Genomic DNA, 13,980 nt, shown 5'->3' on the forward strand with positions numbered 1-13,980 from the left:
AACCATTTGGTATAAGATGCGAGATGGGGAAGGTAGGTGGATGCAAAGGGTGATGCATGTCTTTCCAGGATTTCAAGGGATCTGCAGAATTTACGGGTGGCAGAGATACAGGTAAGATGGCATACGTTAGGATGAGGTGGATGAGGGATTTGTAGATGAGGATGGTAGAAGTATGCAGATCCCCGGTTTTCACTACAACCTATGTTCCAAGTGTATCAAAACTGTCACTGTCCTGCCATATCTCCGTTTCTGCAAACCAGAACATCATTATTGGCGCAATTTGTTAAGTAACTTGTTTCTCCAGCAGGTAATGAAACATCATTATTGCATGCGCCAAATACAAAGACAGGTATCAGCAGACTCAGACCACCACACTGGTAATGCTAATCTCATAATTATAAACAATATGCGTTTCGAGATACCGTCTACATCTACATGGATACTCAGCAAACCACACTTAAGTGCCTGGCAGAGGGTTCATTGAACCACCTTCACAATGATTCTGTTATTCCAGTCTCTAACAGTACGCGGAAAAAACGAACATCTATATCTTTCCGTGCGAGCACTGATTTCCCTTTATCTTGTTATGATGATCGTTTCTCCCTATGTAGATCGGCGCCAACAAAATATTTTCGCATTCGGAGGAGAAAGTTGGCAGCTGAAATTTCGTGAGGAGATTCATGCTCTTATTGTCAGGCATTCTTGCACAAGGATCCAGCAGACTTTCACAAGTTGAATAAAATCGAATAATGTCCGTCTTGTCACAGTAGACAATCTTTTATTCTGAACAGCCTGCAACAATGATCCCATGTAATTGGGAAAACACTAATGACCTGATTAAAAATTTCCTCTTACTTAAAAGATCTGTTTTAGTAAGTTTTTAAGGGACGATAGCTTTTAGAACAAGCTGAAAAACGAATGATGCAAAAAATGAGCCAAGGTATCAAAATGGTATACTAAAACCACGAGCTAAAATTTTGTGATATTTTTTTTCATTTTTATTCAAGCCGTTACTGTAAATTTTGTCTACTGAGCCCCCAGACGTCACGCACTTGTTCATAAAGGGATGATTTAATAGTCTTCATATGATAATAGTTGCATTCTGCACTTATGCAGTCTGACAAGGCATTACTTGGTGACAATCTGATGATGGCCAATGGTATCAAGTGTAAAGGAAAGCTGCTTTCGTTTTGGTTATTACTTTCTTTTTATTTCAAAGAAAAGTTACTTTATTCTCTCATTAGGCTTTACACTACTGGCCATTAAAATTGCTACACCAAGAAGAAATGCAGATGATAGACGGGTATTCATTGGACAAATATATTATACTAGAACTGACATGTGCTTACATTTTCACGTAATTTGGGTGCATAGATCCTGAGAAGTCAGTACCCAGAACAACCACCTCTGGCCTTAATAACGCCCTTGATACGCCTGGGCATTGAGTCGAACAGAGCTTGGACGGCGTGTACAGGTACAGCTGCCCATGCAGCTTCAACACGATACCACAGTTCATCAAGAGTAGCAACTGGCGTATTGTGACGAGCCAGTTGCTCGGCCACCATTGCAAATGTCCCCATCTGTTGACTCAGGGATAGAGACGTGGCTGCACGATCCGTTACAGCCATGCGGATAAGATGCCTGTCATCTCGACTGCTAGTGATACGAGGCCGTTGGGATCCAGCACGGCGTTCCGTATTACCCTCCTGAACCCACCGATTCCATATTCTGCTAACAGTCATTGGATCTCGACCCAGGCGGGCAGCAATGTCGCGATACGGTAAACCGCAATCAGGATAGGCTACAATCCGACCCTTATCAAAGTCGGAAACGTGATGGTATGTATTTCTCCTCCTTCCACGAGGCATCACAACAGCGTTTCACCAGGCAACGCCGGCCAACTGCTGTTTGTGTATGAGAAATCAGTTGGAAACTTTCCTCATGTCAGCACGTTGTAGGTGTCGCCACCGGCGCCAGCCTTGTGTGAATGCTCTGAAAAGCTAATCATTTGCATACCACAACATCTTCTTGCTGTCGGTTAAGTTTCGCGTTTGTAGCACGTCCTCTTCGTGGTATAGCAGTTTTAATGTTCAGTACTGTATCATTTCATGCTCCACTTAAAACCAAGCAAAGGCAATATTCAGGTGGTAAAAGCCTTTCTCAAGTTGTTTATAAACCTAGGTGTGGTTGGGGAGTGGTAAACTCACTAGACTCCTGTTGTTAGACTGCGAGTTGTTCAACCTGCCGCTGGCAGTGCTTTGGATGACGGTGGTGGGCGAATGGGACCTCTCGCGTAGGGAGGACCCCGGTATCGGTTGCTCACAAGGTGCCTGTTATTATTATTATTATTATTAGTAGTAGTAGTAGTAGTAGTAGTATGCAACCAGTTCTTCAACCTGATGTCAGCGGCGCCGGCCGGAGTGGCCGTGCGGTTCTAGGCGCTACAGTGTGGAGCCGAGCGACCGCTACGGTCGCAGGTTCGAATCCTGCCTCGGGCATGGATGTGTGTGATGTCCTTAGGTTACTGAGGTTTAAGCAGTTCTAAGTTCTACGCGAGTGATGACCTCAGAAGTTAAGTGGCATAGTGCTCAGAGCCATTTTTTTTGTGTCAGCGGCGCTGTGGACAGCGATGCTGAGCGAGTGGGACCTCTGGGATAGGGAGGGCACTGGGCAACGGTTGCTCACAAGGGGGCTGCTGCTGTTATTGTTGTTCCTGTCCAGCTAGTTGTTCAACCTGCTGCTGGCGGCGCTGTGGACGGCGGTGCTGGGAGAGTGGGACCTCTTACGTAGGGAGGGCGCGGGCTAGCGGGTGCTCACAAGGTGACTGTTGTCGTTATTGTTTGTTGTTCTTGTGCAGCGAGTTGTTCAACCTGCCGCTGGCGGCGCTGTGGACGGCTGTGCTGGGCGAGTGGGACCTCTCGCACCGGGAGGGCTCGGAGCAGCGGCTGCCCGTCGACCGCATCGTGCTGCACCAGCGCTTCCGCCACCACCTGCACGACATCGGTGAGTCAGTCAGCCCACTGGTCGTCTAAAATAGCTCTGATGCCGGCAAGCGAAACGATGCAATTGCGGGTAACAATCGGTTCAGAGCACCTGAGGCAAACCTGACGTCATTTTGACGTCACACGCTATATCGAAGATAGCACGAGCTACCTTTCGACTTTCGTGATCGTTCGGAACTTAAGAGACTCCGTACTGGACTTGGTCGTTTTTAATTGAAACTGTCTTTGATGGATTTCTTACCAGGTGTTTATAATTGAAGTGCAGCTACTCACTGAGGTCCAGTGTGGGCTTTAATTATCTTATGGCAGCGAATCTTGGTGGATATGCTAGTGCATTAATAAGGAACCGATTTATGCTGAAAACAAGTTAGTTCCAATTATGAACACCAGTTGCAAACCTGGCGCTCTATACTGTCTGTAGGAGGTATGATATCCACGCTGTCATTTGACAAGCCATAATGTGAGTGAGCAGTATGGCTATCGAGAAGAGTGCCCTCGCGCTCTTAGTGTAACTGTTTTATGCAAATAGGAGAAATTACAGTACTGCATCGGGAGAGTATCGTCGACTGAAAGGTGTGAGGAGATGCCCAGTGCATTTAAATGGTTTAAAGACGATGATAGCGAAATTCGTAAACATGGACGATCGTGGTGTGGCACGCATCCTATGCTGGTGGAAGTTATTGACGGGGTTTCCATTACTGTAACCGGTAATGCTACTGCTCGTGCAGGGTCACGAGAAATGTTCATTCCTTGGTCAACAGTATGGAATGTTTTGCAATCTATTTTACACTGGTTTGCCATACCAAGACGGCGTAACAAATGAAACCTTATTATCTGCAGTAATGTTCTCAAATTGCCCTTCGGTTTCTGACACAAATCGGAGTTCATGTGGCTGGGCAATATTCTATGGAGTGACGAGGCACATTTTACACTACAGGGTCTAGAAAATACACAGAACTGCCTAATTTGGGGTATTGTTAAACCGATTATTGTGCACGAAGAGCAATTGAACTCGCCGTATGTGACTGTGTCAGGTATTCTGTGACGTCTGCAGCTTATCGTGACCTCTTTGTAAAGTACTTGATTCCTGATATGGAAGAACGTGATGTGTGGACCCCACTGTATTCATGCAAGATAGAACAAAACCTCATTTTACTCGCCCAGTGGAAAATCTGCTTGATGCAACATTCCACGAAAGCGTTATCTCCAGAGGTTTTCTAGACACATGGCCTACAGGATCACCTGATCTAAATCCGTAAGTAATTTGGCTCTGGGGCTATCTAAAAGATCGCGTTTACCAGGGACACGTTCGGTCTCTATTTGATCTGAAAGCCGGTATACAGGAATACGTTGCTCAACCGGAACTGTTTCGAGCAAAATGTTGATCACGACGACTCACAATGAGCAAATTGTGTAAGCCGCGGTTTGTATACAATCATCACTACGCCTTTCTCAAATGACCTTTTCTGCCCACGTCCTGGTCCTAATCGACTACCTATAGAAACATTTGAATTCTTCTTTCTAGCAATCACAGCGCCAGATTTCTACCTGGCAGCCACAATTGGAACTTGTTTCCATCGTAAATCGGTTCCGAATTAACGCGTTAGAATATCTGTCAAGTTTTGCTGCCATACGAGAATTGCAGTCCACGCTGGATTTTTGTGAGTAACTGTACTTTAATCATAACCATCCGGCGTAACAGCTTATGCCTTATGAATATATGCTGTTTCAAAACAAAAGCATATTCAGGATCTGTCGAAAACGCATCGGTATTGGCACAATTTGTTTTAACAAAATGACGAAAAAGTCATATTTGTCTTCAAAGAATTTTCATATTTGATTGCTTTCGTATCATGAAAGTATGCCATTTCAAGGCAACAGTGCATTGAAAGGTTATCAGAAACACGTTGTTCTTGGTGTAATTTGATATTATTAAATGTCAGGTAGTGATATATTAACGGTTAAAACCTTCAAGTGGTCAAAGCCAAACGCCAGGTCGGAAGTTGCTTGAGTTCACTGTGATGTAGCAGATAGAAGCATGGAGCTGCGAATTGTAAAGCAATTGGTTCGTATCCTGCTACTTCCATATATTCTTTTTATTGACCATCTCGTTTCTAAATGATTGACATCACACTTTCTTTATCTTTCGATTCACGACATGAGAAGTTGACGTGACGATCAGGACGAAACATTCGCCTCAGAGTGCACTGGAGGCTAAGCTTTTCTTTTCCGGAAGGTGCATTAATCTTGGAGTTACTTTGTTTATAAATATAGTATGTTACAGGGTGACAACTATTGAACTATATGAAAAAAAGTAAATTATTTACAAACCACGGCGTGCACACACTTTATTCAAGATGCAAACGTCACTGCAGATATTCTGATTTAGATTGTGGCATGTTCGATATGCCCGCCATCATTGGCGATGATATGGCGCAGACGGTTAGCGAAATTCTGCATGACCCGCTGAAGTGTCGGAACATCGATGCTGTCGATGACCCCCTGAATGGCTATTTCAGCTCAGAAATAATTTTGGGGTTATTGCTGTACACCTTGTCCTTAATACAGCCCCACCAAAAGGAGTCGCATGTGTTCAGATCCGGGGAATATGGCGTCCAATCGAGGCCCATGCCAGTGTCCTCTGGGTACCCCAGAGCCAGAATGCGGTCCCCAAAGTGCTCCTCCAGGAGATCATACACTCTCCTGCTTCGGCGGGGTGGAGCTCCGTCCTGCATGAACCACATCTTGTCGAAATCTACCAAAACCTTCATGTACCGTTCGGTAGTCACGGCGCTATCAAGGAATATCCCACCGATTATTCCGTGACCGAACATTGCACGCCACACTGTCACCCGTTGACGGTGAAGAGACTTCTCGATGCGAAATGAGGATTCTCAGTCCCTCAAATGTAAAGCTCTGTGTAAGGAAAGTATGGCCATCCTTTTCCCCTGCGTTTGCCGCCGACTGCAGTTAAGGACTGGCTGAAACCGCTACATGTGATATTAGCAAAAATGGTTCAAATGGTTCTGAGCACTGTGGGACTTAACTTCTGAGGTCATCAGTCCCCTAGAACTTAGAACTACTTAAATCTAACTAACCTAAGGACATCACACACATCTATGCCCGAGGCAGGATTCGAACCTGCGGCCGCAGCGGTCGCGTAGTTACAGACTATAGCGCCTAGAACCGCTCGGCCACTCCGGCCGGCTGACATTAGCAGCCACTGTGGGCCCAAGCGTTACGAGTGAAGCATAGGAAGTGTTGTGTATCTTCGAAGTTTTAAGTAGAATAATGCCTCAGTGGCTAAAAGGGAGGAAAGCTGTACAGAATTCCTTCCGAAGGTAGATATTCAACAAAAAGGGGAATATTGGTCGCAATGGGAAATGTTGCAGGAACTCGACTTGACCATTCAGTTAATTTTATTCATTTCTGGCCCTTTGTCTTTGTTTCTTTTTTACATTTCTGTTACTTAGTTTCCAATCCATTCGAACAGAAAAGAAAAAAGAGTCAGAAGAGCTAATAGGATGGTTTAAGGGTAATTCAATTACAAAACAGAAATCTTAGGGATATAACAGCCACTGTTAGCATATAATACGAAAAACAGTGAGTGATACCGTACAAAGTTATCGTGACTGGTAAAAAATTTGACCTGATTGCCTGTACCGTATGGTTTAAACTTATATTTACGATGCTCACAACAATAAATTGTACTTTGTTCCATTCAATGTAATGTACAAAAAAAAAAATGCCCTAGGCAAGGACCGAACCTACGACTTTTCATTCAGTATCCATTAACGTTACCAGAAAACTTATTACTGTTGCAGTGTGCTCGCTAATCTACAGTATATTAATACAAATACAGTTCTTACTGTCTCCTTCAGCCTACGAGGTGTGGCTAGAAAAAAACCGGACTAGTACTGGTGAAACAATAAAACGAATGCAATAAGGCTGAAAGTCGCGTGGCCTGTCACGTGACTCTCCCTCCGCCTACTGCTCGAGTTTCTTCTGCCTCCTGCACTCAGTCTGCCCGTGGCGTCTGTTTTAAGTAGTTGACGTTTTGTCTGTGCGTCGGAAAATGTTGAGTGTACAGAAAGAACAGCGTGTTAACATCAAATTTTGTTTCAAACTAGGAAAATCTGCAAGTGAAACTTTTGTAATGTTACAACAAGTGTACGGCGATGATTGTTTATCGCGAACACAAGTGTTTGAGTGGTTTAAACGATTTAAAGATGGCCGCGAAGACACCAGTGATGACACTCGCACTGGCAGACCATTGTCAGCAAAAACTGATGCAAACATTGAAAAAATCGGTAAACTTGTTCGACAAGATCGCCGTTTAACAATCAGAGCAGTGTCTGAGTTAACAGGAGTTGACTTGTTGTCTTGTCGAACAAGTTTACCGATTTTTTCAATGTTTGCATCAGTTTTTGCTGACAATGGTCTGCCAGTGAGAGTGTCATCACTGGTGTCTTCGCGGCCATCTTTAAGTCGTTTAAACCACTCAAACACTTGTGTTCGCGATAAACAATCATCGCCGTACACTTGTTGTAACATTACAAACGTTTCACTTGCAGATTTTCCTAGTTTGAAACAAAATTTGATGTTAACACGCTGTTCTTTTTGTACACTCAACATTTTCCGACGCACAGACAAAACGTCAACTACTTAAAACAGACGCCACGGGCAGACTGAGTGCAGGAGGCAGATGAAACTCGAGCAATAGGCGGAGCGAGAGTCACGTGACAGGCCACGCGACTTTCAGCCTTATTGCATTCGTTTTATTGTTTCACCAGTACTAGTCCGGTTTTTTTCTAGCCACACCTCGTACTTTTGATCGTAAGCCTAGTTTTATTTGAACACATTTTAAAAATATTGTATTCTCTTGTACTTTTTAGTCATTCTCCGAATGTTATAGAAGAATTCGCAGAAAACATTTTTGGGATAGATCTGACAAAAATATAAAGCATACCTAAACATATCGGCAAGTTTATCAATTCTGTTTACTGTGGTACCACGCATAAATATGGACGAATTTTCTTAATACAGGAACACGAAGTAAGTCGATATAGAGCTTTAAATTAGCGATTGATTTTTCCTTGCGCTTGTGAACTAATATTTGGTTTTCTTTTGTCCTGCTGGCTATTGGATGGGACCAATTTAATGCTAATTACGAAAAGAGGTGTTCAAACTTGATACCGCAACAAGAACTGCGAAATCTGCTTTCGCTATTAGTACAGGATAGCAGGGAAAAAACTGTGTTTCATGCTCGCCACAACAAATGCTTGTCGACTCATTTAGCTGAAATGAAATTTTTTGTTGCTATGTATCTGACATGTTCCGTTTGAAGCCACTGATCAGTTTTAGAAGTGCTTTAAACGGCTGAGTGCATTTCTTTAATATACAGGGCTAAATATGCTGCAGAAGTCAATGTATCACCAGCGGCGCACTGGGCCCAAAATGGCGGCCACTGACAAGTTGATCGTACTTTCCCTATACAGAGCTTTGCCCAAAATGCGGGGTACTGTGACATTTTAACGTGGAAAGGACCGACACCAACAAGGCCCGTGGACATGCGCATACTAATTTCCATCATCCCCCGCGATCAACCGTGCAGTTTGAACGTCCTAACGCAAACCGTCCAGAAATTATGACGATTTTATTACATATAATTCACTAATTGTTATCGTATAAGTTCTTCATTCATCTGGACAGAGGTGTGGATTAGAGAGAGATTAAAGTGTTTCCAAAACAGCCAGCATTGAATCCTATAAAGTATATACTCAATAGTGTTCATTAAGGTGTCTCAACAACATAATTTATTTTTAGATAAATTGAAACATTAGTTCCATGTGTCGGGCTGTAATCAGAAATGGTGGGATATTACATCCCTTTCTGGGTAATTCCTTTTATTATTGCGAGTAGTCAGTGTTAAAAATGTAACGTCTCAAATGTAAAAGTAAGAAAGAGTGCTTCCTGTTATAAATGATTTAGACTATGCTGCCCAGTGTGTGCAGACAATACCAAAGCACGAAAGACAATATCAGGTCCTACAGGCTTCGATACAGCGCGTGACGTTAAAATGACGTCATGGTTGCATCAGATGTTATCAAATGAGTGTTACCCCGGTAGTGCACGTCACATCGGCAGGCGCCTCTGTGCAGAGAGAGAGAGAGAGAGAGAGAGAGAGAGAGAGAGAGAGAGAGAGAAAAAGAGAATGATAGCACTCCGTCTGCAGGCCACGAGTGGCCTACCGGGACCATCCGACCGCCGTGTCATGCGGACAGGAGGGGCGTGAGGTCAGCACACCGCTCTCCCGGTCGTAAGATGGTATTCTTGACCGAAGCCGCTACTATTCGGTCGAGTAGCTCCTCAATTGGCATCACGAGGCTGAGTGCACCCCGAAAAATGGCAATAGCGCATGGCGGCCTCGATGGTCACCCATCCAAGCGCCGACCATGCCCGACAGCGCTTAATTTCGGTGATCTCACGGGACGAGAGAGAATGATAGCGATAGGGAACCGTAGAGGGGTAGAATCTTGCTTAAACAGTTGTTACACAACGATCCGCCAGGAACGAAACACTTGAACTAGCACTGACATGCCGCTACGGCTCCAGGCTTACGAAGCACGGCGAGCGTAGGCGAGAAAGAGGAACGCTGATAGTAGCGTGGCGCGCAACACGAAGTCAACTTCATCTTTATAGCCGAAAGCGGCACTGTATTATCGCTGAAGGAGTACATAAACACAATGAAGTTGTAACCTCCCCGCTCACTTATCGACCTTAATGACAGTGAAAAATTAAACCGCGTGTACCTAATGGTAATTTTGGAAAAGCAATCGTCACCGAAGTTAACCTGTCGGTAAAGAGGGAGGAAAGGGTTACATCTAAATGAAAGGAAATGTGCTAATGAAACTGGTGGAAATTAATTTTGAAAAGGGGTAAAGTTAATAAAGAAAGTAAATGTGCAGCCGTTACATTAACAATTAACTAGCGGTAATTAGGTATTTGAGATTTGGGGAAATCACGGTCGCCAGTCCTAAGGACAATTACTATAGTAACTGAAAAAGAAAGATTATTACACATATAATTAGCACTAGAAGCGTGGCAACTGAAGGTTGACACGTGTAGTGTGAAAACTGAAAGTTTGTCAGAAGTAATAAATTTCGCTACACCCTGACTTAATTTAGCAAAAGAATTAATAAAACCGGAAAATCGAAAGTTGATTTAGTGACTGAAGTTAATAGTGAGCTTTCTTTCTGAAGCACATCGAAATTCAGTAAAATACGGTTAGTCTTGGACTACCTCAACAATCATTTCAAAAGCTACTTGAATCTACGCAATTTAGAAAGAAGAGATTTAACTTTGAACTTGAATTAAATGATTCTGAACAATTAACAATAGTAAAATTTAGTACGTACCAAGCTGAGCTGCAGTCACAGGTAAGCTAAAATACGGTAACAAAACTCGCACTCTTAATTTGTGCTTGTGTAATCTAACTATTGTAGCCAGCTCTGAGACTTTAACTGAACTTTGAAATTAAAGCAGTGAAATCTAATTATATTATTTTAATGCTGGCGTTTGAATTTCAACGACACTCGGGTTCATTTCGGAAAAGGAAGGGACCCTGCTTGGCAATGCAACTGGGACAATGAGCAACAGAGGTTCATGCTAAGTTGCTGTAATTTTGCGAGGCAAATGGAACAATTTGAAAAGCTGAGGTCTGCCATACAGTTCTGAAACTTTACGTGCTTTTAGTCTTCCTTGTTGGTTGATTGAAGGTTTGAAGCCGTCGATCGAGGAGGTGGCGACAGTCACTCATTGTCGGCCGTCGCTGTTGCAGAAGCTGGATGTTGGCGCGCCTTCTTCTCGACACGGTCACCAGGCGAAACGGGCTCTTGATGTGCGCCAGCTAATGCTTCCCGTCCGCGACACCATGTCAGAAACTATCATCGCGAGTCGAGCGCAATTACATGCTGCCAAACCCGGAAAGCGCGGCAACTCGCGGGAGCGTCACACAACACACCTGCTCCACTCGCTACTCCAGCCAGACTCCGACTGCCCCGCCCGCGCTCCACGCGGCAGAGTTCACACTCTCAAAGATCCTACACACTTTGATTCTTCACACGACCTATCGACGTAATGGTTCGATAGCAGTTTTCCCTAGGCAAGACCCAGCGTAAAAATACAAATAATATTTACGAAACAAACCAATTATACATCGACATAAGTGCATAAATATATATATATCCAAACAGTAAAGCAATTACAATATATAAAGAGACAGAAATGTCATATCTTGAGGTAACAAAACAAGGAAAAAAATAATAGTACAATAGATGGAAATAGGAGGATATGCATTTCCGGCGTTACACGTGCCCCACATTGTCTGAGGATGTTCGTGTAACGTAAACAGACTCAGAAAATGTCCCAAAAAAGAAACAGCGGAAATGCATATGCTCAAAACATCAAAAAAATTTAGCATTCGTCTAATTAACCATAAACCAATTTGTAGACAATAATAATTGAGTGGAGAAACTCCTAATCTTATTCCACTCTGTCATCTTGCACAAAATAAAACAGGTTGACAACATATCAAAATTCATAGAAAACATAGAAAACGGTTTAGCTATTCCAAAATCATTAAAATTCGTAACACTATAAGAAATGGAATACTATTTGCAAAATTGATCAGAGTACATGGTCATAAAAAACAGGTATATCAAAATACGCAAACTAATAATTAATTACATAGAATACTCATATTTATGTAACCTTTTCATAATTAATATTCTCGTCATGTCCAATTAACGCTAAACAAGAAAATAATATACAGCAGATAAAATAAAACATAAATATTGACAGCAGAATCCTTTCACATCAGCTGTCCGGGAAGAAAAGCAACTCCACATTCCGTACTCGCGAGTACAAAGGATGCCGACAGGGGCACAAGAGCCAACAGCGGCACAAGAGCCGACAGCGGCTCGCCTCGCCAGTATTGTTGCGCCCGCGTGTGCGGCACGCTTGATCTCACTCGCCCTTATGACGGCGTTTCCAGAACGTCCGTTTCACTGAATTCTTTAGGAAAAACTCACTCCCGAGTAATCTCAAGGAGTCCCTTAATACTATCACAGTGGATAACTCAACACTGTCCATCATCACACGCATGTACTAGCCTGAAACTTAAAACAGCGTCTAAGTACATCGGCAATGACTAGTAAATCACATATTTATGAAATCTTACAGCTAGTTACAAAATCATATTTACATTCCTTAATCTACTGTGACTCAGCTGAAAACTTAAACTAGCAGCTTGGATTTTTCAGTTGATTAGATCATGATTAAATTGATTAAAATTAAATTGATTAATCAAAATTAATTACTTATTAATTACAACTTCTTCAATGACCTTGGTCAGTCAAAAGCATGGCAATCTAGCAAATCGTTAAATCTTACACTCTATTTTACATACTGTATAAATTACCCATTGTGTGGTATTAATCGATCCTAGGTTGGTACAATTTCAAGTCTACAATATTCCGTAAGCATTTGTGTGAGGCATACCAATGACTTTATATGGTCCATTATAAACAAACTTAAATTTAGAGTTTTCATGGTCTATCTCGCTCGATTTCTCACGAGCTTTTACAAGTACTAAGTCTCCGATTGCAAACTTAGCAAAACGCGCTTTAGCGTCATGACGACGTATGCGAGCATCAGCTTTTAGCTTCGTTACTTCTCGCAAACGATTTTTTTTCACACCAATACTAATGTCAATCCGTGGAGGGAATTTGATTATCACTTCCACTAAACTTTTACTTCTGTCATCCAACAGGATTTCCTCTGGAGAAAATCCCGTAGATTCATGTCTCAAGGTGTTCATAATTCTCTTAAATTCTGCTTCATATTAGCCCCATGCCCTATGGTTGTGATGGCAGTAGGTACGGGAAAGTCGGCCTCGTCTTTGTTCGTGTGTTACGTTTGACACACCTTCTACAATACTTTCCAATTCACTTTCTACATTATTGTCAATGCCGAGATTCTTCACATTACAGTAGTTCAGATTCATACCTACGTCAATACCATCCGGCCAGTTAACAATGTGTATAGGCTGGTATTGCCTATGCACACCGTCTCCTGCCTCGTCAAAACTAACTACTATTGTTTTATCTTGGGACGTACATGTCAACGTTTTGCTTTCGCAGTTAATCACTGCACGGTACTTTAATAGCCAATCTAACCCGATAATTACTTCCGTAGTTAAGTCTGGCACGACGACAAACTCTTGTTCAAATCGTGCCCCACATATCTCGAAGTTGACAAAAATCTGTTTTATGACCGTTTTACTGGCCTTCCCAGTAGCACCGATAATTTTCACTCCTGTTACTGGCATAACTACGATGCCAGGTCTGTCTTTCAGTAACTCAAATATTTTCCCAGATACAGCACTTAATTCTGCACCGGTGTCAATCAACACGTTTAGTTGTAGGTCGTGCATATTAACAGACACTACTATCTGTCTACACTTGTCCTCGACTGTTTCTTTATTTTCCCACAGTAAATCCTCGTCTATATCCAGGTCATTCCAGAAAAAACCATCCGGCTTTGATCCCAAACCCGGTTTATCTGGCGGCTTTTTCAGCCTCTGTTCACATACAGTTTTAATTTCAACACGTCTGTCCTGAGGCTTAGTCTGTAGCTTCGCCTCCAGTACCGAAACCTTTTCCTGTAACTCGTCAACTAGTGAGTGTTGCTTTGCTATCAATTCACTAGTTGTCACCTTCGTTGATTCCTCTTTAGCCAGATTGATCTCATCTGCCAATCTACCTGGAGAAATGTGCCCAGTAGTATCTGCAATTACTTCCTCTGGATCTGCGCAACCCACACTGCTATCGTCTGACTGTATAATGTCAACTCTAACCTCATACACGCTGTAATCTATGTGCTTTTCTACCAATCGTGTCCGGCTATCACTAAAATT

At 42.8% G+C, this 13,980-nt stretch overlaps 1 protein-coding gene across 1 annotated transcript in view; it reads left to right on the forward strand.

Annotated features, from left to right (window-relative positions):
- The window catches only part of LOC124719073 (serine protease 33-like), a 177,106-nt gene that overhangs the window by 111,201 nt on the left and 51,925 nt on the right, over positions 1–13,980 (forward strand). The window contains exon 4 of the mRNA XM_047244755.1: positions 2,858–3,003. Coding sequence (XP_047100711.1) covers positions 2,858–3,003 — 146 coding nt within the window. The remainder of the gene's footprint in view (positions 1–2,857; positions 3,004–13,980) is intronic.

The sequence above is a fragment of the Schistocerca piceifrons genome, chromosome 10 (genome assembly GCF_021461385.2).
Source record: "Schistocerca piceifrons isolate TAMUIC-IGC-003096 chromosome 10, iqSchPice1.1, whole genome shotgun sequence".
NCBI classification, from domain to species: domain Eukaryota; kingdom Metazoa; phylum Arthropoda; class Insecta; order Orthoptera; family Acrididae; genus Schistocerca; species Schistocerca piceifrons.